At 57.5% G+C, this 27,345-nt stretch overlaps 1 protein-coding gene across 2 annotated transcripts in view; it reads right to left on the bottom strand.

Moving 5' to 3' along the window:
* NAV1 (neuron navigator 1) overlaps nucleotides 1-27,345 on the bottom strand; it is a 60,081-nt gene that overhangs the window by 15,053 nt on the left and 17,683 nt on the right. For both annotated transcript variants that reach the window (XM_066335687.1, XM_066335685.1), the window contains 2 exons: nucleotides 14,362-14,464; nucleotides 10,292-10,657 (listed from right to left, as the gene is read on the bottom strand). In XM_066335687.1, the coding sequence (XP_066191784.1) occupies nucleotides 10,292-10,657; nucleotides 14,362-14,464 (469 nt within the window). The remainder of the gene's footprint in view (nucleotides 1-10,291; nucleotides 10,658-14,361; nucleotides 14,465-27,345) is intronic.

The raw sequence follows: 27,345 nt of genomic DNA, 5'->3' as shown, positions 1-27,345 counted from the left end.
TGGCAGGGACATGGCATGCAGGGCCCATGGCTGACTTCAGCCCAGCATGGCATGGGCTCATGTTCCTCTGGCACACAAGCCTCAGTGACCCTGCTTCTCCCCATTAAGGCTCTGTGGAGCTTTGGTGGGGATGGAGGGATGTCTGCAGCTCAGGGAAGCCAGCACCCATGCCACAGGGCTGGCAGCACCACAGCTGGCAACAAGCCCCCAGCAACCTGCTCTGACCTGGGAGGCAGGTCAGGATTGTCAAAAAGGGCAGAACTGCTGGAATAAACAAACTAACCACCCTGTAGCATCCACTCTTCCTGGGGTAGTCCCCACCCACTGCACCCTACTGCCCCTCTCCAGCCCCCAGCAGCCAGTCTGGGATCTGCTGAGGTGGCTGCTCCATGCTGGGGCTCAGCCAAGTGTGCAGAAGCCCATCTGCAGGGCCATCAGTCAGCACCACACTGGGACAGCAGCTGCCTGGGTGCCCCAAGGGCATGGGTGGTTCCACAGTGCAAGGTTGTGCTCATGGTGATCTGGCACAAACAGGCATGGAGCACCTTCCAGTAGGATGAGCACAGCACCTTTTAGGTCAGCAGTTGAGTAGGTCAGTGAGGCCTCACAGCCTCCGAGGGCCTGTGGGAGGCTGGGGGAGGCAACACTGGAACAGGCTGCCCAGAGAAACTGTGGCTGCCCTGTCACTGAAATGTTCAAGGTAAGATTGGAGCAACCCCGTCCAGTGAAAGGTGCCCCTGGCCATGGCAGGGAGTGGCACAAGATTAATTTTAAGGTCTGTTCCAACCCACACCATGCCAAGATTCTGTGACAAGCTGTAGCATAGGAGCAGGGCACAGAGCTGGGAGCTGCAGCCGGCCCCTGTCCCTGAAAGAGATGTCTGTTTCTCTACATTGGGGCCACAGAGGTGCAAGTGAAGCCCAGCAAACACCAGAGCCCCAACAGCAGTGGCTGAGCAAAAGCAACAGCCAGGACCATCCCTGTCTGACGCCCAAAACTCAAGATGGAGCAACAAAGGCAGCTCCAGCACCGTAAGACCTGCACTGTGTGTCCTGCTCTTTCCACTGCAGAGGAGTTCATCAGAGACTGGACAGAGCCAGGATGGATGCAGCCCTCTGTGCCCCCACAGCAGCTTCTGGGACAGAGCCAGCAGGTGCTGCTGTCCGGGAAGGGATTTCAATAGATAATGCACTCAGGATGTGCCGCTGAGCTCCTCAGCTCCAAGGTGTCTCACAAGCCCTATGCCTAGGGTGAGTTCTCACTGGGACAGAAATCCCCACCCAGAGCCTGCAGCAAAGCTCCTCTTCCAGCCAGGGATCACCTGGCAGAGGGCAGTGCCAGGAGTGAGGCCAGGCTTTGTAGGGCTGTGTCCTATGGTGACACAGCTGGGGCCACATGTGGTGCTGGGTATCTCAGTCTGGTTTTTGGGGCTAGGCAGGGAAACCCCAAACACTCTCCCAGCCATGCATGCAACACCCCCATTGCTCCAGGCATCCAGAGAGCCACTGAGAAAGGGGCACAGGGTCAGAAGTTAAGCCAAGCCAAATCCTCCTCAACAACCCTGTGCCAAGAAAAGACAACATAGAAGGTCACATTCCAAAATCACTAAAACCATGGAGTGAGGCTGGGGAGCCAGCTCTACACTGTGAGGGTGTCTGACTCTTTAATGCGGCACATGGCCGGTGCACTGAGGGATCCCCCAAACTGTACGTGTATGTCATACGCAGCACAGCAAGGAAAGCCTCAACCACATCACCACTGGCCCCTCAGCAAACTCCTGGAGCATTGCTGCGCCTTGCCACCTCGAGCACCCCCCTCAACCCACATGGGGGGCAGCCATGTCAGAGTGTCACTCCGGGGCAAAACTGCCCCCCTGCTCTGTGCTCCATACCCTCTCTATCTTACCCAGAGCCATTCCCAGCTCCTGCAGACGATCCCGCACCGAACCCACCCGTAAAGCAGCCCCGCGCGGCTGGCGGGGACCGGAATGCTCAAGGGCAGCGTGACCGTCCTGCCGCGCTCCGCGGCGCCGGCGGGCGGACGGGACCCGCTGAGGATGGCACGGTCCGGCACGGCCTCGGGAATGAGCACTGTGGCCTCAGCCCCGGCGCGGGGAGGAGGCTGCACCGGCAGGGAGCGGGGGATGGATTCCGACCGCGGCGCGGTGCGCGGGGATGCTCCGCTCCGCCCCTGCCGCGCCCCGACTCGGAGCCCCGCGCCCGGCAGCCCCGGGGTTAGCGCTGACGTCCGGGGGCACCAGAGCCTCGGGAGCCCCGCGAAGGGTCGGCCCGGCCGTACTGCAGGTGCGGGGCGGAGGATGGCGGTGCCGGGGCGGAGAATGGGAAGGCCCGCGGGAGCCGCCCCGATGCCGCGATGTCGGGGTGCCGGGCGCGGCCGCGCTGCCCCGACCCCCCTTTCCTCCCCTCCCCGCAGCGCGGCCGAGACAAAGCACCGCCCGCGGAGCGGCCCCGGGGCGCGGGGCTTTGTCTGCCGGGGCCGAGCTCCGGCCGCGGCCCCGCCCGGTGCCGGTGCGGTGCCCGCTCCCCGCCCGTGCCGTACCTGCTGGCGAGGCGCGGGGCGCGGCGCGGCCTCCCCGCCCGCAGCATCGTGCTACCCGCGACGCGGCGCGGCCCCGCCGGGCGGCCGAGAGGGGCGGGGGGGCGGCGGGACCGCCCCGCTGCCGGCGCCTTAAAGCGACAGCAGCGCCGGACCCCCGCCGCCGTCCTCTGGCACCTCCCCGTGCTCGCCGGGACGGGCCCGGGGCCCGGCTCCAAGCCCCGCCCGCTCCAGCCCCCGGCCCCACGGCCCCGACCCCTGTCCCTGGTGTCCCCTTGCATCCCCCCAGATGCCCGCAGAGCCCCAAAACCACGATACACATACCACACACAGCACCAGTGACCCCCAGTCCATCCCACAATGTGATACCATTCCTCAGTACTGGCCCTGGAACCGGTGCCCTTCAAACTGCCCTGTTCTCTCTCCCCAGAGGAACTACCTCCCCGATGTGGCTCCCACTGTGGGGTGCCGGGATGGCTGCTCCCAGCAACTCTGGAGCTCGTCCCCAGAAAGGACATCCATTGCTGTCCTACTCTGCCTTTCATTGACCAAAACTCCTAATTTTGTCCCTTCTTTCTCTCTCTCTTGCATCACAGCAAGAGCCATGCTCTGGGGGTAGGGTCCTCACCAGGATGGTAACACCAGGGACAACTTTGCCAGCCCAATCACGAAGGGCAGAGAGAGTTAACTGCAGCCTTGGCAAGATAAAACCCATCCCTGCAGGCTGGGAAGTAAGTAATTCCGTCCTTGAAGCAACGGCAACGCCTCTTGGCTCCTTCCCCATTGCCCCATCACTCACTACACAGGGCTTGCCCCAGCATGGCACGGCACGGCACAGTATGACATGGCAGGACAGGGGGACCTGACCATCCCTGTCTCCACTGATCAGCCCGTGCCCACACCCACAAAGCCCTGGCAGGAGCTCATGGCCAGGGGCTGGTGGTGCGGTAACGGCCCCACGGCTGTGTGCACCAACGGGTGGGGCAGCACAGCCCGTCCAGCACTGCATCCCTCTGGTCCCTCCAGCCTGGCACGATGCCGGATGCTGTCCCTTCCCTCCTCTTCTCCTGGCTGGCTGCCTCAGCCCCGCCATGGGCAGCTCAGGCAATGCTAAGAGCAGCTTCTGCTGGGCCCAAATCTGGGCAGGCTGGGTGGCTGGGGAACCAGCCTGGCACAGCCCAGCACTGCAGCCCCTCAGAAAGGCAGCTTTGACCCTGCCAGAGCCACAGGTTTGGTGTGAGATGACAGCAGAGAATCGCTGCTGGTCACAGCAGACCCTTGGGCACCAGCACACACGCTGAATCCCGTACAGAGGAGTACCCCCAGCACATTTCTCAGCAGGGGTTGCTGTTGGAGCTGGATGGTTTTGAACTCTCCTTGCTTCACCTGTCTCGAACCAGCACAGACACCTGCCCATGTAGCACCCAGATGCACTGGCACCAGCCAGGGCTCCCAACGCTCATGTCCCTGCCAGGCTGGTGCAGCCAGATTCCCCAATGCCAGCCTGAAGCCCACCCTTGATGGAAGCAAGGTGTGGTCTGCCCTGGCCCCTTCCTCCTGTGGCAGGGGAGGAAATGCAGGGCGTGCACTGAGAGGGTCCCACACCCCACATCTGCAGATCACTGGCATTGAGGGACTTCTGTGGCACTGGTGGTCCCAGCCCCAGCTTCATGCTGTGACTTGAGGTAGGAGCAGTGAGGAAAGCACAGGCACAGCCAGGGCTCTCCACACCCTCCTCCTCTCCTCCACTTTATGGGGCAGAAAAAACAAGTAGCTTCATAAATCCCATTGAGGGGGTTGGGAGCACCCCATGGATGTGGGCAGGGTGGGGCTCTGCAACCACCCCCATCCACATCAGGAACCCAGAGAGTAACACCACTCCCTGACTTCCCTGGTCCCCACAGCCCTGTAAACACCTCTGTACCCCCTCCAGGATGCCTCCCAGACCCCTAGATACACCCTCTGAGAGCTCCAGCCCCTACAGAGTCAGGCTACCTTGACCCTAATTAGCTCCTGCTTGGATTTTGGGTACTGTGATTTGGCACCTTTCTCCAAAGCTGCACTCAAAGGAACAGGGGTCTGCAGAGATCTGGCAGATAGGGAACTGAGACAGGCAAGGGAGATCTGGCATCTGACTTGCCTGAGCTCACTCAGCAGAAGAGGATCAACATCACGCCCCGCAGTTGATACAGGACCCCATTCTCCAAGCAGCACTGCCTCTGGTCTCTGGTCCCTCAGGTCCCTGAGGGGTGCACAGGACTCTGCACCCACAGGACCCCTGAGCATGAGTGGTCCTGCAAGGAGGGACCCATGGCCAGGCTGTGCCTCCACCCCAGCCCTGTGCCATCAACTGCAGTAATAGCTGTGGGTTGGTTTCCTTGCAGCAGTGAGGCTGAGGCCGTGGGGGAACAGTGAGCACTCACTGCCTGCTGCAGTGAGATCAGCCATGGACACCAACTACACTCCTGGCTGAGAGTTCAGCTCTGCTCACCCCTCTGGCCTCCCCCAAGTGGTGGAAACCCCGGAGGAAATGTGTCCCAGTGCGGGGATCTCCGCTAGCAGTTCTGGTGACATATGGAACCTGATCCAGGCCACGGCGGCACACAGGGAGCTGCAGAGGCCACGTGCGATGCTCAGAGAGTCCCAGGGCAGTACCGGGGTGGGGAGCGGCATGACTCAGCCTGCTTGTGAAATTCCTATTTTTCCTGTTGTCTGGACAAGCCGGTGACCTCGAACACCTCAGTCCACAGTGGCCAGGCCCCTCCACAAGCAGCAGGGTGGCACATGGCTAAGCTAGGTCTTGAGGTCCCCAGGTGGCATGCAGAGAGGCTGGTAGGTTTGGGGGTGGTATTCTCGCCAGCAGCTTTCTCCAGGGCACATGGGTGTGTGAGGTCCAACCCTGCACTTGGCTCTGCCCCATGTGCACATCCAGCCTCATCAACAAGCTGCAGGAGCCAGCAGTTTTCCATATCCTGGGCGTGCACTGACCCCCAGGTGCCCTGTACCCCCAAGCCTCACAACCCCAGGACTCCCTTCCCAAAACATGCATCACGCAGCCACTGCCACATCCCATGGGGCCAGGGATTAACACTGGGTGCCTCAACCCAAATCCCAAAGGATAGAATTGCTAGAAAGCAGCAGGCAGGAAGACACTTCAGTGGTGCTGATGTCCAGTGGGCCCCTTTCCTGGAGCATCTCCTGTACCCAGCTGGAGGGAGGAACTTGCCAAGCCCAGCACGTGGCGCAGCCCAGCAAATATTTATACAACACTGCTCCCTGGCCAGCCAGGCCAGGGTCCCACACACGCCAGGCCACGTGCAGGGACACAGCCATGCCCCACGGGATGTCCCTGATGAGGTATGACTTTATGGGCTTGCTGGGACAGGGCACGGGGTCATCCTGGACTAGCCAAAGTGAAGCAATGGGTGTTCGAGGGAAGGGAGCAGGCTGCAGCACCAGTCCTGCTTGGAGCAGGAGGAGGGCGGCCGCTCCTCTGCTGTTCCTGGGGAGCTGAGCCAAACATCTGTTCCCGCCCACGGGCTGTGCTGAGCCCGAGGAGCTGCAAGGAAGCGGGAGCCAGGCCAGCCAGAGCACAGCGGGATGCTCCAGAGCATCCCTCCTGGGAGGATGCTGCTGGCAGCCCCCAGCCCTGCTGGAGGAGACCACAGGTTCTGCAGCACTTGGCTGCCAGCAGCACCATCACAGTGACCTGGGACAGTGGCTGGGGTGTGCCACGGGCTAGACACATGTGCCCTGTGCTCCCAATTCCAAAAGCTGCTGCCTCAGCTCAATTTCATGCCCACAAGCAGAATCAGGGCAGTACCCAGTTCACGAGGGTGCAGATGCTGCCACTGCTGCAGTGAGATGCAATGCTCCCTTACTACCTCCAACAAACAAGATCCAAAAGGACCTCCTGAAATCACAGCAGTCCCAGGGTCGAAAAAGGATCCCCCCAGGGCTCTGGAAGCCCCAAGGGACATGCAGAGCCCCAGGGTCTGGCTCCAGACCTACACCCCCACACCACAGCCCTGCAGCACACACAGACCATCACTGCTCCTGCAGCCACCACAGCAGAAGGTGCTGATTCAGCAGCCAGTTCTGCTAGCTTCCTCTGCACCCCATGAGCTCCCAACTGCAGCAAAACCTTGCAGCATTCCACTCACTCCCACCGTGACCCAGTGGACCCTAGGGAACACCCAGGGAATGGTGCTGAGCCACTACTCCGAACAGACCACATCAGGTCAGGTTCTGGGCACACATGGCACAGGGGGGAGACACACCAACTGTAGTGGTACTGCTCAGACATGCAGGACATGGCAAGAATAAAACCAGGCCAAACCTGGCTTGTACATCCCGCTCCAAGCTCCTCCCCACGGCCTGTTCACATGCAGGTCTGCACACAAAAGCACCCATGCTGTGGTTATGCTGACAGAGATGTCTCTGGGGAAGCTCCCAATACAGTGACCTTGGTCAGGTGACCTCCAGTGTTCAGGAAACAGCCCCAGCCTGGATGGGTGGGAAAGCATCACCAGTGACACCGCACTCTTCCTGGAACTAGCCTCAGGGCAGAGAACAGCAAGTGGCCACTGAATGGTAGCAGATGGGCCTCAGAGTTGACCAAGGAAAGCAGTGAATAGTTTCAGTGTTGGAGAAACAGCCCAAGACTGGGTGCTATCTCTGCCCAGGCACTGCCCAGGCCCCAAGGACAGGCAGGACAGGGAAGGAGAACAGCAGCATCCCTTCCATCCCTTCAGTCACCCCAGACAGATCCTGGTGGGTGCTCTCGGTGCCAGGTCCCTGTCCTGATGCAGTGCACAATGAGGATATGGTGACATTGGGAACAAAAGGTATGTGCTGCCAAATAGGGGGCCAAAGCCAGAGCTTTCCAGACCCTGAAACCAGCAGCAGGTAGAGAAGAGTAGCAAGTGTCATGCCAATGGATGCAGGCACAGCTGGGTGAGGAACCACGGTGCCGGTACATTTGGCTAACACAGGAATGCTGCTGAGGTCTCAGGTGTCCCCAGCCAATCCCTGCTCAGACCTGACCATCCCACTCCCTCTTTGACTGGGCCTCAAGTCCCCCACAGCCTCCTTGGCTGGGCTCACCCCAACCTCCACCCAGCCAAATCCACCTCAATACCTTGTGGGCAGTCCCCTTGTCCCCGCCGTGTCTCACCTACCTCAACCCTTGCTCCTTCCAGTCTGCTTCCCTGCCAAACCACGGGGATGCTGGGTTGCATCCCACAGCCCCACGTCTCCAACGTGTAACCACGTCCTCTGAGCTGTCTCTGACCTACTGCCCTACAAGCTGGGGCGTGCGCCGGCGCGGTGCAGGGGACGCTGCCCCTGGGCTGGGCTGGGGGATGCCGGCCCCAGCTGCAGCACGCGGCTCCTGCCCGGTGCATTAGCAGCACCGGGAGATGGAGCCTGGGGCAGTGGTGGCTTTCTAGGTCAGAGCCAGCGAGGAGGCTGCATGGGGGGCTGTGCTGGGTGAGGGGCTGTGCTGGGTGAGGGGCTGTGCTGGATGAGAGGCTGTGCTAGATGACGGGAGGCTAGATGAGGCGCTGCACTGGTGAGGGGCTGCACTGGGTGAAGGCATGTGCTGGCTGAGTGGAGTCTGGATGAGGGGCTGTGCTGGATGAGTGCTCCCGGCCAGCTCCTTATCTCATCTGGCCCTTGGTAAGAGGGAATGTCCCTGCTCTACTTCCTGGCTCTGCACCCAGAGTATGCAGGCTCCTGGACAGGGCACCTCAGTGTACCCCAGCACCTAGCCAAAGGCATGCTCTGGGACAGAGCCCCTGCCATGCTGCCCACTCTGGGAGACACACCCAAGTCCTGCTTTGGGGCCGTGGGGCATGAAGCTGTGAAGCTGTGTAAGTCAGTACACGGCCCTTTGCCCCCAACAACCCCGGTGAAATGGCTGAGCCCCAGGATATGCTCCTGTGGATGAGGTGGTCCTGTGCTGCCCTGGCTCACTCCTGCACTCCTCCTTGGGGAGGGTACCCAGCACAGAGCACCCAATCTGTCTCTGGCACGGCATGGCAGAGAACTCTGGGCACATCCAGGGCATCATGCTGGGGACTCCGCAAAGGAAGAGGGACTGTGGCACCTGGCCATGGCCCAGCTCACCACACCTTACCCACACCAGGGGACTGTGGTGCTGCCAGGGCCTTGCAGAGGCACCGCCATGCAAGGATCCATCCCAAAGCTTGTACCCTCCTGAAGAATAAGTAAATCCTGCCCATAGTAGTGCAGGGCTGAGCTGTCCTGGGTCCCTGACCCTGCCCACACTGAGCAGGGGCTCAGTGATTGATGGAGACAAAGTGTTGGTCCAGTCACCCCTCTCAGCACTGCCTCGAAGGCAAGGGCACCCCAAGGTTATCTGCCTGCATGAGCAGCACCAAGATGAGACAAGGAGGGATATGGGGAGCAGTGTACCCTTCATCCCCACAGCCAGCCCTGCTGCAACCTCAGCCACCTGAGGCAGTCCAAATCCACCCCACAGCCAATCACACCTTGCAATCCAGTGGCCAATAGCAAAACATGGTGACATGGGACCTCTGGCTGCCAAGCAATAGGTTAAGATCTGCAGGAGGGTCTGTGTTGAACCAGCACAAGGCTCCCTCATTCACAGGCACAGGGCAGCCCCCAAAGTCACATGCCCATGGGGAAGATGGGTCTGACACCCACGGTGCCACAGACACTCTCAGCCCACAGCTGGAGCATGGCAGGGGCAGAAGCCAGGAGATACCCTATGGTGTGTTCCCTGCAGCTGCAACATGCATCTACAGGCCATATCTGGGGAGCATTGGCCCCAGGATGGGTATGAAGCCACAGGCTGTGCTCTATCCTGCACTAAACTGACTTGACTACAGTCACCCCAGGAGGGCCAAAGCAGCACTGTCAGGAGGCCAAATACCTGGTCGGGCTCTGGCATAGCTCAGACACCCAGGTTATTTATTTTCTCCTGTGCCGAAACAGGAAGCCTCCAACATGTTCAACTTGGACAATTGCCAGAGTCAGGGGCACCTCAACAGTGCAGCAGGAGCTGGACACATCTGGCAAGACAATGTAAGCCCTGGGAGTGCTGGGTTGTGTCCATCTGGCAGGAGATGCCCCTGGCCCCATGGGTGGAGGGATGGAGGTTGATGGGGTTGGGTCTCAGAACAAGGTACACACTCTGAAGCACACCCTGCTCCATGTGGAGTCATCCATCAGCAATAACACCCTAGTGCCCAGCTCTCACTGGGGTGCTGAGATCTGACCCAGCCTGTCCCACCACAGACCACCAGGAGTCCCACAGGATGTCCCCACAGTGCCTGGGTGACAGGAAGCCACTAAGACTGACTGATGTAAACTAAAGAGCACTTCTGAAAGCAGCAGCATTCCAGCATCCCCAGCAGGACTCTGGCTCAGGGCTTCTGCAGCTACAGACCATGCACTTGTCTCGGCCCCCTGCTCCAGGAACACCCAGATCAACCTGGACACTTTGCAGATACTGGGAGGGCAACTCGTTCTGGCTCAGGAGCCCCAAGAAACCACCAGCTGGCCCAGCACCACCAGCACTGGTGACAGGGAAGTATCTCCTAGGATGTGGGGACACGATCCAATCCTAACCAGACTGGCTGTAACCTATGTACCACTCCACCCACCCCCACTGTGCCAGGTGTTCCCCCACCGCCGGCCAAACAGGAGCGAGTGAAACCTCCTGGAGAGCCCCAGTCTGGGCACATACCCCGTGGTGATGTCATCGTCCTCGGTCAGCGTCTTCCCCATCAGGTCACTGTCACTCATGTAGCCCGACTTCAGCTCCACGTCATCGGTGTCCAGCGCCTCGACCAGCTCCAGGCGGGAGATGTGGCTCAGCTTGCTGGGGCTGCGCATGGGCATGGTGTGTGAGTAGTGTGCCCGCTCCCCGTGCATGTACCAGCTCGGGGTGCCCTCGGAGCGGCAGGTGCCCCCGACCGACGGTGCGTCCCCGGCCTGCAGGCGGGGGCTGGACTGCCCGTAGCGCCACGACAAAGGGGAGGAGCGGTTGGAGAGGCTGGAGACGCTCCGTGGGTTGGCTTCATCGCTGTCATAGCAGGTCATCTCGAGAGAGCTGTGAGGACAGGCAGTCAGGGAATTAGGGCAGGGCACAGGGGGCACTGGAGATCTGTGCCCTTCCTCACCCCACCGGAACTGGGTGTGAAACTGCTCAGATACCAAAACTGCCCGTTTTGAGGCAGCCAGGCAAGGCCAGAGGCTCCCAGGACTGTGGCTGCAGAGACGCTGTCTGTCCTGGCCACCCTCCATCTCAGCTAGCAAGGGACAGTCCCCTCCTTCCCTGGCTGGTGCCAACTCAGTGTCCCACAGTCCAGGACCTGCTGGGACATGCACACCACAGTGTTTGGTAATGCCCATGTCTCCCCTGCGACAGTGGAATAAGACATGGGCTGCAATGGGGGCTCTGTGCTCAAGTAAATCTACAAAGCAACACTACCACAGTCCTGTCCACCCACCTCGAAGCAAGGCCAGGAGTGCCATCAGGTGGCATACACACCGGGGAGAGGGGTCAGCACTATTCTGGAGGCTGGCCCCAAAATCCATCTGTGCTGAACTCTCCTAATAGGGCACCTTTAGTGGAAAGGTGTCTGGGCTGCTCCCATACTCCCCTGTGTCTGGGCTGCTTTTGCTCAGCCACTTCTTCTCCAACACTTCAACATCTGCACCTCAAAATCACACCAGATCCAGGACAGGACAAGCTGGGGTGGTGGCACTGATCCCAGGAAATGTGACAGTGGGCCATGCCAGGGAATGGAGGCTGTGAGTGAAAGGATGCCAAGGGACAGAGCTGGGACCAGTCCCTGCAGCAGCATCTCACATTGAACCCCTGCAGACTGAACCCCCACATCTGGACAGGAAAGACAATCCTAAGAGAGGGCTGCCCAGCCCCAGGGGCTGCCCACAAGCACAGTGCTCTGCAGCCAGCCCAGAGCCCTCTAGTGTTTCAGGAATGGGGAGTTCCATCACTCCCTGCGCCTCTTGGGGTGTATTTTGGGCAAACAGTGATTCTAAAACTAAATTTAGCCACGAGAAATGATTACTTCTTGGAGCAGCTCCTTGGGAAGCCACAGTCCTCAAACTGGCTCCAAACATTATTATCAGTAAATTATTCCCTAGCTTGGATTACACATTCCTGCAGGACACCCAAAGCCAAACCCAGGCTGCAGCATTGAATCTAAAACAGGGAACTACATAAAAAAACCTAGGAAGTTTGTTAAAGCGGAACTAAAAGGGGTAGCTAAAAGGGTTTTTTTTGTCAGCAGCACAAAGGCTGTTTGAGGATGTGCTCCCGGCAGCTCAGAGCAGATGCCAACCATGTTCTCTGAGCAGGAGGAACAGAAGCTTCACCTTGAATCCTGGGTTCAGTTCTGGGTGCCTCATGACAAGAAAGACATTGAGGGGCTGGAGCATGTCCAGAGAAGGGCAACAGAGTGGGGGAAGGGTCTGAATCACCAGGAGCAGCTGAAGGAGCTGGGGTGCTCCACCTGGAGGAAAGGAGGCTCAGGGGGCACCTTCTGGTTCTGCACAACTCCCTGACAAGACGGGGGAGCTGGGGGGCAGTTCGGCTCTGCTCCCACAGGGAACAAGGGACAGGACAAGAGGAAACGGCCTCAAGTGGTCCCAGGGAGGTTTTAGGTTGGATATTAGAGAAAATTTCTTCCCTGAAAGGGTGGTCAAGTGCTGGCACAGCTGCCCAGGGCAGTGGTGGAGTCACCATGCTTGGAAGTGTTTAAAAAACATGGGGATGTGGCTTTGAGGAACATGATGCAGTGGTGAACATGGCAGCGCTGGGGAAATGATTGGACTTGATGATCTTAGAGACTTTCTCCAAGTGTTCTCCAAGTGTCCCCCGAGTCTCCTCAGTGACTCTGTGATTCCATGACTCTCTAAGCCCCAAGGAAGTTCATGCAGCCCTGCTGCCAGGAATATGGCGACATCTTTCAGGAATAACATTGTGCCCTAACAAGGTAACAGCAAAGACTGAGCCCTCATCCACTGAATGGAAGAACTCGGTGAGGATAACAAGAGACATTTGAGGAGTAGTTTGTGGAAGGAATAAAGAGAGAGCCCAAAGCAGCTACAGGACACCAGCGATGCAGGCACATCCAGAGGACTTGCAGATGACATCTGTATCGGACAGACTTGTAGGAAGTGTTCCCAAGAGCACAATGAGTGGGTACGTGTGTAATTACAACGTACCAGGGAAGAGCTGACACAGCTTTGGGAAAGGAAAATCTGCCTCACAGCCGCAGAGGAGTTCCTGAATGGATGCAGGGAGCTGCTGAGGCTGCTTTGGGCTACTGGAATAAAAAAAGCTTCCAAATAAATTCAGCTGCCACGGGATAAGAGAGAAGATCTTCACATGTTTAAGTCCCACTGAAAGGGACAGAGTGCAGGGGTAGGGATCCCTGGGCTATCCATAGCCATTTTTCTCCATGGCAGGAATGCAGCTGAGGCATCTGCCATGAGATGTACTCACAGCTTATCAAGGAAAGGAAGCGATACTGAAGAGTCAAATCCCACCAGCAATGCTAATTTAATCACCCTTAATGTCCTCGCCCTATTTTCCTAAGACCTGAGCTGAGGAGGATTTCTGAAGGAGCTGAGCACTGCGGTGAGGAGCTGGGTGGAGTTTGACACTTAGAAAAGCAAAAGGAACACAATGCAATCTGGCTTGGCATGAGCAGTGCTGGGCTCTGACCCAGCTCCTGCACTGAGGAAAGGGATGGCAGAGCTGTAATGGATCATTTCAGGAAATGGCCAGCTCAGAAAATATTGTTGTGGCCCCATGCAAATCCCACTGCCATGGCTCTCTGCTGCTCCTGGCTCAGAAAACATCCAGGAAGCACAGCAAGGGTGAGCAAGAAATTTCAGGTGATGAAGAGGGAGATCAAAGGGCTGCTTCATCCTGGGCAAGGCTGGTTGAGGGGTGACACGGGAAGGCCTGTAATGGTGAATGGTGGGTGAAAGGTGGGAGGAAGCTGCCGCTTTTTGTCTCTTCCAAGACAAAAAAACAGGATCGAGGGAGACCACGAGGTGGCAACACACTCCAGGAGAAGGACGTTCCCATATCGCCACTTTCCCAGCCAGCTCACACCCACACAACCTTGCAAATCCAGAGTGATGCACAAACCATGCATGATCTCAAATGTGTGACCCAGGAGGATACAGGCAGTCCCAGAAGTGTGTCAGAGCCCCCTAAGAACAGACACTGTGCTTTGGTTCTCCACTCAGTGCTCACCCTGTCCCTGTCCCCACCATCCCCTCACTCCAGTATGGGCAGGGCACCCCAGGGTGCCCCCACCTTTGCTCCTGGGCTCTGGCTCAGAGTTCCTCTGTCATCACCCTACACAGAGCAGAAAAACTAAGTCACGGATAGGGATGGAGCCTCTGGTGCAAACCGCAGTGGGTACAGGTAATAACTTCACCTCTGGTAGTCCATTCAGTGTCACCTGACCACTGGGAACAGACCTCACCCCCTCCCTCTGCTCTGTCAGCTCCCCTACTGCCACTACTCCCCAACCTTTACTGTCCCAGAGCACTTTCAGGGACAGGACTCTGCTGCAGCACCACACGACACCCCACGGATCAGGGGGCTTCTCTCCAAGCCTCCATGCACATGGTCCCCAGGTCACAGAGCACCACTGATTCTCTCCCACCTACATGGACCTCACCAGGAGCAGAGCTGCTTCCCGTCCACCCCAGGAAGGACACTGACTATGGGGAAGGGGTGTGGGGGGTCCAGTGCTGGGCCCTCACCTGTGAGACACCTGAGAGCCCCTCAGGCTGGACATGGTCTCCTCCAGGTTCTGACGAAGGTCCAGTACGTTCTGCACCGTCCTCTTCCTCTGGGACTCGGGGTCTGTGGAGAGACAAAGGTGATGGGTTTAAAGGGATGGATGGATGGATGGATGGATGGATGGATGGATGGATGGATGGATGGATGGATGAATGGTGCACCCCCCTGCCCGTGGCCATGACCAACAGCCCTGGCTCCGCCCATCAGGAAGGGACTAGGCTGGCACTAGGCTGGAATTCCACCACCCTGAAATGCCTCTCTCAAACATGCAGCTGGGATGGTAATGTCTAGTCCAGAAAGGATGAGCTGGCAGAGACCAAGTGGGGCCACAGGACTCACACAGGTGACAGGAGAGCAGTCCTGGAACAATGTCCCCAAACCTGCCCCTGCATCCCCCAGGCCCCAGGGGTGCTCCAGCCTGGGAATATGGGTGCTGGAGCAGTATCACTTGGTATGCAGCCAGTGGGACTGAGGGGATGTCAGGGAGTAGAGGACACAGAGCCCCACTCATGAAGGACTGGCTGCTTCTGTGTGGGGCTGGAGCAGCTGGTGGGACTGAGCCCCCACAAGCACAGCTCAGTACTGAGTACCCTTGAGCTCTGTCTGTCCTGGGACTTGTCCAGGTGTGCCCACCCATGGCATGGGTGTGTACGCACATACAGAGCCATGCACTCCCCCAAAATGCACATGTGCACATGCATCTACCCACATCACAACCATTTGTGCACATGTGCAGACACATGCAGGTACATCCACAAACATGTACATACACCTGCACACACAGATGTGTGCATACTCCCCAGAGGCACCTGCATGGATGTGTAAGAACCAGACACCTAGAGAGAGGAAGGGGGTCACTCCTGGCATAGCCCCAGCAGTGCTTGGCTCCAGTCTCAAGTCCCTGTCCCGTTCACGTGCACCCCGGGCACTAACAGCCATGCCACTGCAGCTTTGATCCCTGATTTCAGGCCTTTCAGCTGCAGCCTGCCATGGATCTGCAGTGACAGCAGGCATCAGGGACACGGGATGTGGCTCCTCCTAATGTAACATGGCAACCAGTGCTTCAGGATTTGCAATGGCACCGTGTGAACTGCAGGGATATGGGGACAGGGGACACCAACAGCACACACCCCAGCTGCAGGGACACGAGGATGGAGGACACCACCGGCACACACTCCAGCAGCTCCCCACAAAGGCACAGCCACATGCCACTGCTCAAGCAGGGCTCCTTGAGTGTTCCTTGTCCCCATCACACTCTAGCCACGTTGAAGGCAGCACCCATGGGTGATGCTGCCCTGTCCCCAGACTCCCCTTGCCCACTCGCCTGGGCAGGAGCACCTCAGACAAGTGAAGCGTCTCTGATTTCTGCGTGAGTCTGGAAGGGGATGACAAGCAGGAAGAGCCCCGATGAGACAGGTTCAATCAAGCAGGTTAAAGTCAGTCGTAGATGAGGTAAAAGGGCTGGTGAGTCCACAGGACACTCAATGCGGCCAGCCGCATCAGAGCATAAGGACACCCATCCCTGCATGTGTCCAATCACCCCAGTCCAGCTCCCAGAATCTGGCTCAGCAGGACACAAGTCATTATTAAGTCATTCTTAAATCTCCATTGTGGAGATCGAAGGAGTTAATCAAAGGCACAGAAGCTCCAAGTGCATGTTCCAATGGCACTGACCCACATCCCGTTTTATCCATTGCACCACTGGAGATGTTAATCAAAGGCACAGAAGCTCCAAGTGGTCCCCAGAGCCACAGAATGGGGATGCACAGGCAGTACAGGAGAGAGATGTACTCAGAGAGCTGAGGTGGCTGCACACATGGAACCAGGGTGCAGGGGAGGCTCGAGAGGCATTCAGTGCTGAAGGGTGGCACCCACCTTGCTCTGCACCCAGGGACAAGGGGCCACCATGCCTGTCTGGTGGGGCAGGCAGAAAGGATCGTGTTAGCACCTCAAAGCTGCCAGGTCCTGCCCTCAAGTTGCCTGTGAAGATGGATTTTCAGGCTTGAAATGGCAGAGCAGGAACCTGTGGCCAAGTCGTCGGCCGTCACACTGGAGTGCATAGGGCAGTGGGAGATTTGGACTCCCTGAACTTCAGGGAACAGCAATACAACACCCACCAGTGTCCCCAGGTGGGTCTCCATGCAGGGAAGGACTCTGCACCCTCAGCTCCTTCACTGGAGCCATTCGGTGCATGCTGTCACCCAGACCCAGCTCCCGGAGCTACAGAAGGTGACATGCACACCCCAGCAGTGCCACATCCCTGTGTACTGGGGCAGGACAGAGTGGGATGGGATGAAGAGTCACTGTCGTCCCCTGGCGCCAGCAGTGGCTTCCACCCCTGCCAGCTCGGCAGCGCGCTCCTCCCGGGCATGGCTCCCTCCCAAAACCCCGTCTGCCTCCCCCACGGCCACCCGCAGCCATTCCCCTGGGCACAGAGCCAGTGGGGCCTGGCGCTGCCTCCTCCCCGGGCGCCACTGCCAGCGGGGCTGCTACAGCCATCCCCATCCAAGGAGCAGTGGGGGGAGCTGTGCTGTGTCCCCAGGTGCCCTGACTGAGGGGCCAGCACTGGGACACCACCTCCCCTGCCCTGCTCTGCTGCTGGGGCACCAATGACGAGAAGCAGCATCCTAGGGCTCAGGGACAATGAGTTGCAGGGCAATGGCACTGAACCGCATCCCCAGCTGCATCTATTACCCCATTCGCCATCCATGCCTGGATGACATCACCCCAGTTTTTGGGTGATAGTCCAGGTCACTCTGGACTCCAAGAAAAGCAGCAGCTCTCACCCAGGAAAGGGCCAAATTGGGACTGGAAGAGCTGCTCACCCACCTCTGGCACACATCCTTCTCCTAGCACTTAAGTGCCACCATCTGCCCCCACAGTGCTGTCCAGGTGGTGACACAGAGACTCCTGCAGTCTGCTCCCCAGGGGCAGCAAGGGGCCGGGAGCTGGCTTGGAGCTCATCGAGTCACTGCATGCCAGAGTTGAGTCGAAACCAGAGCCACTGGGAGAGGCTGAAGTGTGGGAACAGCAGGAGAGTGCTGGATTCCTCCCTACATCGATTTAGTAAGCTTGTGCAGCCAGATGTTTCCAGCTGCTGGAGCACGGAGCAGCAGACAAGACTCAGCCCGTGCCGTGGTGGGGTCAGTCAGACACCCGGCCTAGGCCAGGCTCATTTTCCCAGCAGCTGTGGCTGAGATGTGTCCTGTGGCACTCCCCACTCCACTGGAGCTGCAGGCTCAGGAACTGATGTCTCCCTGCCCCAGTCCCAGGCTGGCCTGCAGCCCAACAGCAGATCCCGCTGCTCTTGCAGGCTCCAACCATCCTGCTGTTACAGGGGGAAGGGGGTACTTCCCTCTGCCTCTGGCCCCTTTCCCCCCATTGTGACCTTGCACAGGGCAGCTCTGAGATGCAGCCACTGTCCCCATGCCCTGCACTGGGAGGTCAGCAGACCCCATTGCCCAAATCACTTGTTCCTGTGCCAGGCTGGGTCTCACTTGCCCATACCCTCTGCTGTGCTTGAGCAGCTCTCAGTCATCTGAGAGCTCTCACTCAACACTTCTTTCTCAACTGAGCTCTTTCAGAGCATTCTTCAATATCAGCAAATATGATAGAGCTCCACTTGGCACACAAGGAAACTGAGGCAGGAAGCTTCAGCCCACCCCTGACCGCCCCCTCACCTGCAGCACTCCCTAGCACGGCTTCCAGCACTGACCAAATTACACACACTCAGCAGCCTGGTACTGTGGGTGCCTGGCAGCGCCCACGCAGTGCCCACCACCCCCATCTCCTGCCTGACCAAGTCGGGGCAGCAACAGGTACCATCACCACAAGAAGGAGCATCTGCAAGGTGGGATGCAGGGCCAGAGGCAGCCAAGGAAGAAGAGGAGGAGGAGGAGGAGGAAGGAGAGAGCTGTGCTGGAATGGCTGGCTCAGGGCACAGCACTGTTTGCTTTGAGTCTGACTGTGATGGGCAGCAACAGCACTACGGCTGGACAAGGTCAGGGAGCTCCAGGTTGTGCTCATGTCCAGCTCTCCCTGCCACCTCCCAGAGCAAGTGGTGGCAGCTCCTTTGTCCACGTGTCAGGGTGCAGCCACGGCCCTGCAGCCGGGTGCTGCCAACGTGGCCAAGTACGTCAAGGAATGAGGAAATAATCAACTCCAAAGGGCTCTGACAGCTCATTTCAAAGAAGCATGTGGTCACCAGCTCCCACTGGGGCCACGCAGGGCCACATCCATGGAACACATGTGCCCCATGTGCCTTGGCACAGAAACTCATATTGTGAGTGTGTGTATGTGTTTGCATCATTCATGTGGGGGCCACATGGAAACAAAAGCCTGCAGAAAGATGCATGTGTGCATGTGTATCACCTATGCCTGTTACCTTGCACATGTGCTCATGTGCCAATATGCAGGCAGTGGGACAACAGGACATGATACCAACACTGGCACAAGAGTGCCAGGCTTGCATGGGTGCACCGTCTGCACCTGTCTTCACTCAGCATGAAAGTGGCACTCACACTTGTGTTTTCTTGCCCTCTGCGACCCAACTGGTCTCATTTCAGAGGATTCAACTGTGAAAGGACTCCTGTTGATCCAGTAAAGATTTCAACAGCAAGCAGGAATTCACCGGGAAAGGCAGCGTGGTGTTCCTGAGTCATTCCGGTGGGCCTCTATTACACAGTAGCTGTAACGAATTTCCCCAGGCTGGAAAACATTTTTAAGTGCTTGCTCAATTCCTTCCAGTGCATTGAAAAATCCACTACTAAACTCTGCAATAAAACCCATCCTCATGGGGCTGTGAGCCTCCTCCAGCCCCACTGCACTCCATGGCTCCACGAACCCTTGAGCAGACTCACACTGTTGCCTCCATCTGCCCCAGCCCCTGGCCCCAGTCCTGTTTATGAATGAATCAGCACAGGTGGTGTTTTGTTGGTATTGTTTTGAAAATCTTCCACTCTGGCACTCAGAGACGACCTGAGGGGAAACTCAACAGCCTGAGCCCAGTGTGAACCTCACTGAGCCCTGTGAGTTCCACACTCACACTCCACAGCCAGCAACTCTATCACCAGCATCTGGGTGCACCAACAGCAGAGTCTTTCTGAATGGAGTAAATGGCTTTATCTTGCATTATTATATCCAGCTCTGATTCCCACTCCTGGATGACTGGGCAGAGGGGTGGTCCCAGCCTGCAATCCTTCTCTTTGGAGCTTAACTGTCTTTTCCCCCCAGCAGTTCCCAAACAGGCAGAATGAGCAGTGGAGATGGCTAACAGGGCTCTGTGGGGTGACTGCCAAGTCTCCAGGGCCAGCCTTGTTTTCCAGCTCAGCCCCATCCCTGCAATTCCTGCATGCTCCCACCAAGGATGTACCAGTAACCCCAAATCACCCCTCTCTCTCTGGAGATGCCCAAGCTAGGCAGAGCATGTCTTCCACACTTGCTCAGTGCCCTGGGAAAGCATCGCACTCTTTCCTGCAAACCTGTTGCCCCACCCAGAAGGCAGCAGGTACATTAGCACTCCTGGCTTAATTGCTTTCATTGGTGTAAGCAGAGAGCTGGCTGTCAGCTCTGCATTCTCTGCAGCAGTATCAGGAGAGGATCCTGCTCCCTGAGGAACAGGGTCACCCACCACCCTGATAATGGGATACTGGGATACCTGGACAGCTGACTGGTGCTGTGCTGACCCCAGGCAGATGGATGGGGAAAGGCTGGCCACCATTCCCTGAATGACAGCAGCAGTCCCTCAGCTGGTGGAGCCAGAGGTGCTATTTCCCACGGACACAGAAGCACAGCCTCCTGCCATCAGATGTGCAGGGGAAGCTGCGGCTACCTGAGGGCCCCACCCGTGACTCCACCAAGGCAGGCTGGCCTCTGCACATGCTGCTGCCCTGCACATAGCCCTGCAAGGCTGTGGGATGAGGCTGGACACAGCCCAGCACGTTTTGCACTTGCCTTTGTCTGAGGGAAAAGAGGCCAGCATCAAGTCTTGGGGAAGACAGTGGGGTTCCAGTGGGCAGCACTGTGGGGGTAGCATGTGTCCTGCAGAGCCCAAGTCCCTGCGGAGCCAGAGCCAGCAAGGTGACAAGATCCCAGTCTGGCACAGCCATTCCATGTCTCACATGTTGGTGACCCTTCTTCAAAATGACATGGCTCTGCAGGAGGTTCCAAGGGTGGCTGCTGAGGGGGAGGGAGCCAATTCCCTGCCTGCACTCACTAACTCTACCATTGCACCCCATCACTGCCATCATCGCCACACCATCCTCATCAGCACACCTCCCCTGTCACCCCCCCATCCTAATCACCACCAACATCCCCATCAGCACCACCACCATCCCCATCACTGCCAACATCCCCTCCACTGCAGTCATCATCACTGCCAACATCCCCATCCCATCACTAGCACCATCCCCACCACGGCCACCAGTGCAGACTGGGGCAGCCCCATGCTGTGGGAAGGGACCACCCTCTCCCCGCTGGCAGGTGAGAGCAGACAATAAGCAGCTGTGCAGCAGTGACAGGCTGGGACTTGAGCCGAATCAGCACTTTAGGGGCGATCGTGGCTGCTAAGCCTTGCGAATCACTGCTTGTAACAAGGGCAGGGCTGAGAGACCTGGAGCCTGGACCTCGTCTGGCTCCAGTGAGCCAAGCTTTTAAAAGGGATTCAGACTTTCTCAGGCTAGAGCAGCCATAAATATACTTAATTGGGTCTCTCACATACACAAGTTTCCAAGTGAACCCGCTGGAGAGATCCAGACTGGGCCTCCAGCCCATCTGTGGATTATTCTTTCAATGGATGCTGTGCTTGGCCCCAAACCACCCCACCTGCACATCCAAACCACAGCTCCTTTTCCAGATCCAGAGGCTCTAGCTGCTCCATGTCCAAGCATTCCATCTCTGTGCTGCCCTCTGCCCCTCTATGCTGATGAGCCGGGGGAGCCTAAAATCCCCTGCGTTGGGACAAACCCTGCTCCTGCACAAGGCACTGCACATCCCGGAGCCACACCTACCTCCAAAGCTGCTCCTGAAAGCATCAGAGGAGCTGAGAGCATCCCAACATCCCTGTCCCCAGCACCACAGGTCTCCAAAATAATCCACAGAAATACCTGTGCAGCTTGGGAAGGAGGGGGATGGTAGGTCAACAGGCCAAATCCATGCTCCAAGCGGTACCCTGAGCCTCTGGCCACTGGCACACACAGCGGCAGTCCCACATGGTGACACTAACTCCCTGCTGACAGCCCCAAGGCCTTGGGCACACAAAGACAGTGTCACCAGTGGTCACTGCACCTGGGGTTTGTCCTAAACTGACAGAGGAGGGTGAGACTGGTCACACAGCACTCCATGCCTCAGTTTGCCCTGGAGCGTGCCATTCTCCTCAGGGTTCTGCATTATCAAGGTGTGCCAGTCCCCAACATGCTGGTCCCCAACACGGCACAGCTGTGTCCAGCCTGGTTTCAGCACTCCCAACACCTCAGACACAACACCTTTCCCACAGCCACCAGCAGATGGTCAGGGCAATGCTGCAGACCCTGTGCAAAAAACACCAAAAAGTGGGGAAGAAATGGAAAAAAGCCCTAATTCTCCCGGGTGAGGCAGAACAGCACAGCCAGGCCCCAGCACAGAGGCCCCAGAGCAGCCGGCAGCAGCGGGTTCACACTCCCCACGCATCACTAGACGCAGGTTGGACATTGTGGAAATTCAAAATTCCAGATGGCTCTTTTTGGGTGGGTTTTGGGGTTTTTTTCTGCCTTGCCTCATTTCCAAGGCAACAAGACTCCCTGTCATCTGCCAGTTGCCATAGAGATTTCACCTGATTCTGCTTCAGCGGAAGAGAAAGCCGGGCTCCTCGCTGCTGTTGAGGAGCCATGAGCTACGACCGCCTTCAAACTTACTAGGAAGAGTAGAGATAAATGGGTCTTTATGTGAGGAAGGCAATGGGCTGATTCAGAGGATCAAAGGAAGGAACTGAGGGTTTCTATAGCACAAATCAGCTCTTCACTTAACTGCTTTGGTGCCCTCCAGATGTGCCCTGCATCTGGGGACGTCGCCAGCTCTCGCTCCAAGCTTTGCCTGGTGGAGGAGGGGGGATGTGGGTGCAAGGGGAATCCTGCACCCACTGCTGACAGCGTATCAAGGATCGATCTGGGTTCCCTGCAGAGAAGGGAGGGCACAGGGCCTGTGCAAGTCACAGCCATGTCCTAACCCCATAATGACCCTCCCTCACTGTGTACAGCCCTTCTCCAAAGGCCCTGTGATCCAGAGAGCTGAGGGGACAACAGGGCAAATGCAGGAGCAGCTGGGGAGGAGGAAATGCCCATGGGCTGTGGCTTGGCTTGGCTGTGTCACGGACACAGAGGTAAAGCACCACAGGGCAGCCACATGCAGGCAGACACAGGGCACGTTCCTCATTAGCACCAATGCCATCCTAACAGCCCGATCACTGCTGGGGATCATCCATGGAGATGGTGAGGATGTGTCCACGCCCCAAGCCCAGGTGCAGCACATGATTCAGTCATTCCTCCCAGATCCACCCTCACCCCAGGCCCCTGTGACAGTAGCCCTTGGACTCTCAGTCAGATGCCTCAAATCTGTAGATGTGATGTCCCCCTGCCTGGGGCTCCCTGTTGTTGATGATAATGAATTCCTTGGGCACAGGAGAAGGTCCCAGGCACTGGCAGGGTGCTCACAGGTGGCAGTCACCCCTGTGTACAAGAGGCCAAGGTCCCCACACTCATCTATCCCCGCTGCTCCTCACTGGGTGCCCAGGCCTGGCAGAAAGGGCATTTATCAGTCCCCAGAGCCTCTCTCCTCCCCAGGCACATCTCTGCACCAGGGCCGACAGAGAAGGGCTCGGCCGGGCAGCTCTTGGCTCGAGTCGGCTCTGTTTTGCAGGAGAACAGTCAGTCATTAGCAGAGCCAAATTTCCCATTCCCAGCCAGAATACAGCCATGCTTGGGGAAGCTTTATATTCACAGAGACAAACAACTCACATTTGCTTTTTAACTGTTGGAATTGCACCCACTGGGACGAAGCGAACAGGGAGCCTTTTGTCCCCCTTGCCTTGTGACTGAGAGCTTTGTGCAGAGCAATGCGTTGCAAACACAATTCTCCCTGGCCTCAGCTGGGCTCTGGTAGACACTTGGTCTGTCTGTCCATCACCAGATCAGCCAGAGTCCTCATGTGTCTCCAGCAGGAATGCAAAATGTCCTCCCCAGCTTCCCTAGCACCCTGTGGAGCTGCTCCACACTAAGAGATCAGAGCCACCCAAACGGACCCAAAACACAACTGGTGAGGGGACTCTTCATCTCCCAAGGACCCGGGGTGGGCAGCAGAGTGGCTGGCAGCTACGGGCAGCAGAGCTGCTCTCTGGGGTTACAGCTCACCCGGATGCAAGGAAGAGCAGCTCGGAGCATGGAAAATCCCACCATGGCACAGGCACAAAGAGCAGCTCATCGTGAGCCTCCAGAGAAGGTGCCCAGCCACTCCCCAGACAGAGTGCCTCTGGAACCCTCCAGCCCACTGCCGCGCTCCAGAATATCGGAGCAGGCACTCACTCAGCTGTGGGCACCAGCAGTCCTCGGAGCTGTCACTCTGGAGACGGACAAGGGACAGCTCTCCCAGAGCGGGACACGTCCCTGAGGCAGCAGTTGAACCCCATCTCGGCCCAGCAGCACCACCCAGGGATGAGCATCCTTCACTCCAGAAGAGCGAGGTCCTGGAACAGCTGTTCCCCTCCAAATGCTCAGCTTCAGGAAAGGGGTTCAGCTTTGCAAACACACCGTGGGCTCCCTGCAAAGCCTGGGGGATGTGCACCACGAGGGTCCAGCTGACAGCAGAGCCAGAGCCCGGGGTAGGTCATCAGCCCTTGCACGAGAGGGTCCCTCAAGAGCCCGTTGAGAGAAGAGACTGGGCAGGAGGCAGAGCACCTCGGGGAGCAAACCCAGCTTAAAAAGTTCCAGGTTCATTAGTGGATCTATTGTTGCCACGGTCCAGCAGGAGGAGGGAGATAACACAGGCTATTTTTGCTTCCATCTGGGGAATCGCCCTCCTCCAACATGTACTGCCATGATGCTAATTTTTAAGGCTGATGATTAATTGATGTCAGGCTCATTATGGGGCCAAAGGATCCCTCTTCCCCGGGAGTGCCAAGGACAGAGAGAGACGTGTTTTGACAGATGTCTTTGGAGCTGCATGTGAGTGACGTCCTAACAACAGAGAAGAATAGGAGCCATTACCATGGAAAGCCCTGGAAATGGGAAGGGAAGTGCCTGCAAGCGACCCCAGCGTCCCTCCTAGAACAGCCCCTAATCAGCCCTTCACGCTCTGCCCCGTGATTACCAGGGCTTTGCTCCGGAGATAAACGGTCTTTGTGCATGCCCAGGGAGAATTGAATCTCCTGCCTGCGGCGAGGAGGGCTTGGCCTTTCTTCTCCCCCTTCCCAGCCTCGCAGGAGGGCCAGGTGCCAAATTCACTCTGGCACCAGGAGCAGCAGCCTGCGGGGAGCCAGAAACAAGTCTGCTGTACATATGATCACCGGGATCCCACAAGGCCCGGGCTCTCCCTGCACCTGCGGTCCCCTGGCAGCGGGGTGGGTGAGAACTGCTGGGCTGCCTAGGGCTGCTGGTCCTACCACACACTGGGCAAGGTCCACCCTGAAAATCCTGGCAGCATCTGCAACAGCAGCCCAGGCAGGGCTGAAGACCAGCACATCTATCACAGATTTTGGTGTCCCTTCAGTCTGCAGCATCAGCTGCCCAGGTGATGTTCACCCCAAAGCTTGATGTTCACCCCAAAGCAAACCCCTCACGTCCTCCCAAAAGATGGAGCTGTGCATGGTGTGTGGCAGGAGGTTTGCTTGAAGAGGGTGCCATGGCTCGGACAGCAACACAATAACCTCCTGCATTCCCCAGGTCTCCCGTGCCCTCTGCCCAGGAGAGGGATGAGGAATCCTGCTAACTCAGTGGAGAGAGCATGGAGTGATCCTGATCAGTGCAGGTGATCTCCCCTGCCCACTGTGCTGACTACCCAGGGCCACCCTCACTGCAGGCAGGGGTACAGAACATCATGCCTGCCACAGCCCTCAGCTTGTTCCCCTCCCCACCAATACCGCCATTATCTCTGCTGGCCTTGTTACCTGCTCCTCCAAACTTCCCTGGGAAAGGTGCCTAACCCACTGGAGCCAGGAACAGCACCAGCTTCACGTTTCTCCCCATCCTGGGGCTCTACACACAGCACCCAGGACTCCATCCTGCTGCCCCACGACTGTGCCTCACATGCCTGTGCCAGGAACATGCTGGGTGTATGCTGGGGAGCTCAGCAGCACCAGCCTCCCACATCCACACTCAGCCAAATTCGACACCAGCTCCAAAGGCTGCACTGCCAATCTGCCAGCAGTGTTATTAAAAACTTGTGTTAATTGCTGCACAGTGCATCGAGCACCCTTCACAGAGAGAGGGATGCAGATAAACTGTGTGTTCTTAGCACTGACGGTTCCCCATTCCTGGTGCTGGCCCACACCATTCTCCAACCGCTTCCAGACCTGCTCCCCCCTCTCACAACGCACTCAGAGAGTCCCCGCCACCAGGGAAAGATTTCCTTAAGCAGCAGTTGTGTTTTTCCCACTAAAGGTGATTTGGAGAGAAGGAAGGTCCTGTCTCCTTCAGGAAATCTATTTGTGCCACAGGAGGGGAGGGCATGCTTGGGACCAGAAAGCTCTGTGGGAGCCACCACCCAGTCCCCACCCATGTGCCCCAGGGGCCCGCATGGAGAAGTGTTCCTTACCTCCAATCCACCACCTGCGTTACAGTGTGTGAAGGGATGCTGACACACACTACTATTCTGTGCAAAGAGCTGCTGTTCCACCTACAACTCTTAAATTTTACTGGGGGCTTGGCAGTACCTGGGATGGACAGGGTGGAAAATGCTCCAAAACAGGCACCATTGCCAATCAGAGGGATTTCAGTGGAGCCTCTGGACTCTCCACCATGTTCCAGCTCCTGTGGCTGCCCTCACTACGTACCTGCCAACACCAAGGGCTGAGTGACATGTGATGACAGTGGCCACAACCCTCCAGGCACAGTGGAGGGAGAGCAGCCACTCACCTCTGTACACCACATATCAACAAGCCCAATCTCCAGCAGACTGCAGGATCCCTTTAAGAATGCCTAGACCACACGGAGTTACAGCCCCAGCCTGGACAGTTGGGATCTCCAGCAAAGCTGGAGACAATTCCATCCCCTGAGCTGTCCAAGTGCCAGCACACACTGTCCCACAGGCAGACCCTCTGGGAATGCCACGCTTCAAGGACAGTGCAGAGGGGTCCCTGGCAGCACTGCAGCCAGGATTTATCTCCCCTAAGACATGCTCCATGCAATGGCTGCCTGCACAGCACAAGCCCTTTTCGCCGTGGGAAGCAGCTCTGCAATGTGCTTTGAGCTCTTCTCCCCAAATTTGCTCCGGGGGCCAGTCCAAGCACTGACAATGCACAGCCCAGAGCCACCACTGCTGCAAGAGAAGCCGAGCCAACACTACAGCTTGGGGGAAAAGCATCAGCCAAAAGTCACTCAAACAAGGAAGTAATTTGTCTTATTCTGGCTACATTCCCTTGAAAAAAGGAGTGCGGAGCAGGGAAATCAGGATCACGTGCGGAGTGCTGACCGAGCACCCACCACAGCAGCAATGGGGAGTGTTCACACCAGGAGCCTGACAGATAGAACAGAATTGAGGGAAAAGGATAGAAAAAGAAATGCCATGTGACCCCTCACTCGATCCAAGGCAGACATCACATCCAACAGTTCAGAATATCAAATACGCACAATGAGTTCCAGTGAGTAATTAATCCCTTCAGGAACACTGTAAGTAATTGCAGACAGCTTACCAAGAAAAAAAAATTGGAAAGTCATTGAAAAAATTACCATAAAATGTTTCTTTTTCTTTTTCAGCCTGAA

The sequence above is a fragment of the Sylvia atricapilla genome, chromosome 25 (genome assembly GCF_009819655.1).
Source record: "Sylvia atricapilla isolate bSylAtr1 chromosome 25, bSylAtr1.pri, whole genome shotgun sequence".
NCBI lineage: Eukaryota > Metazoa > Chordata > Aves > Passeriformes > Sylviidae > Sylvia > Sylvia atricapilla.
This window is presented reverse-complemented; position numbering and strand designations above follow the sequence as displayed.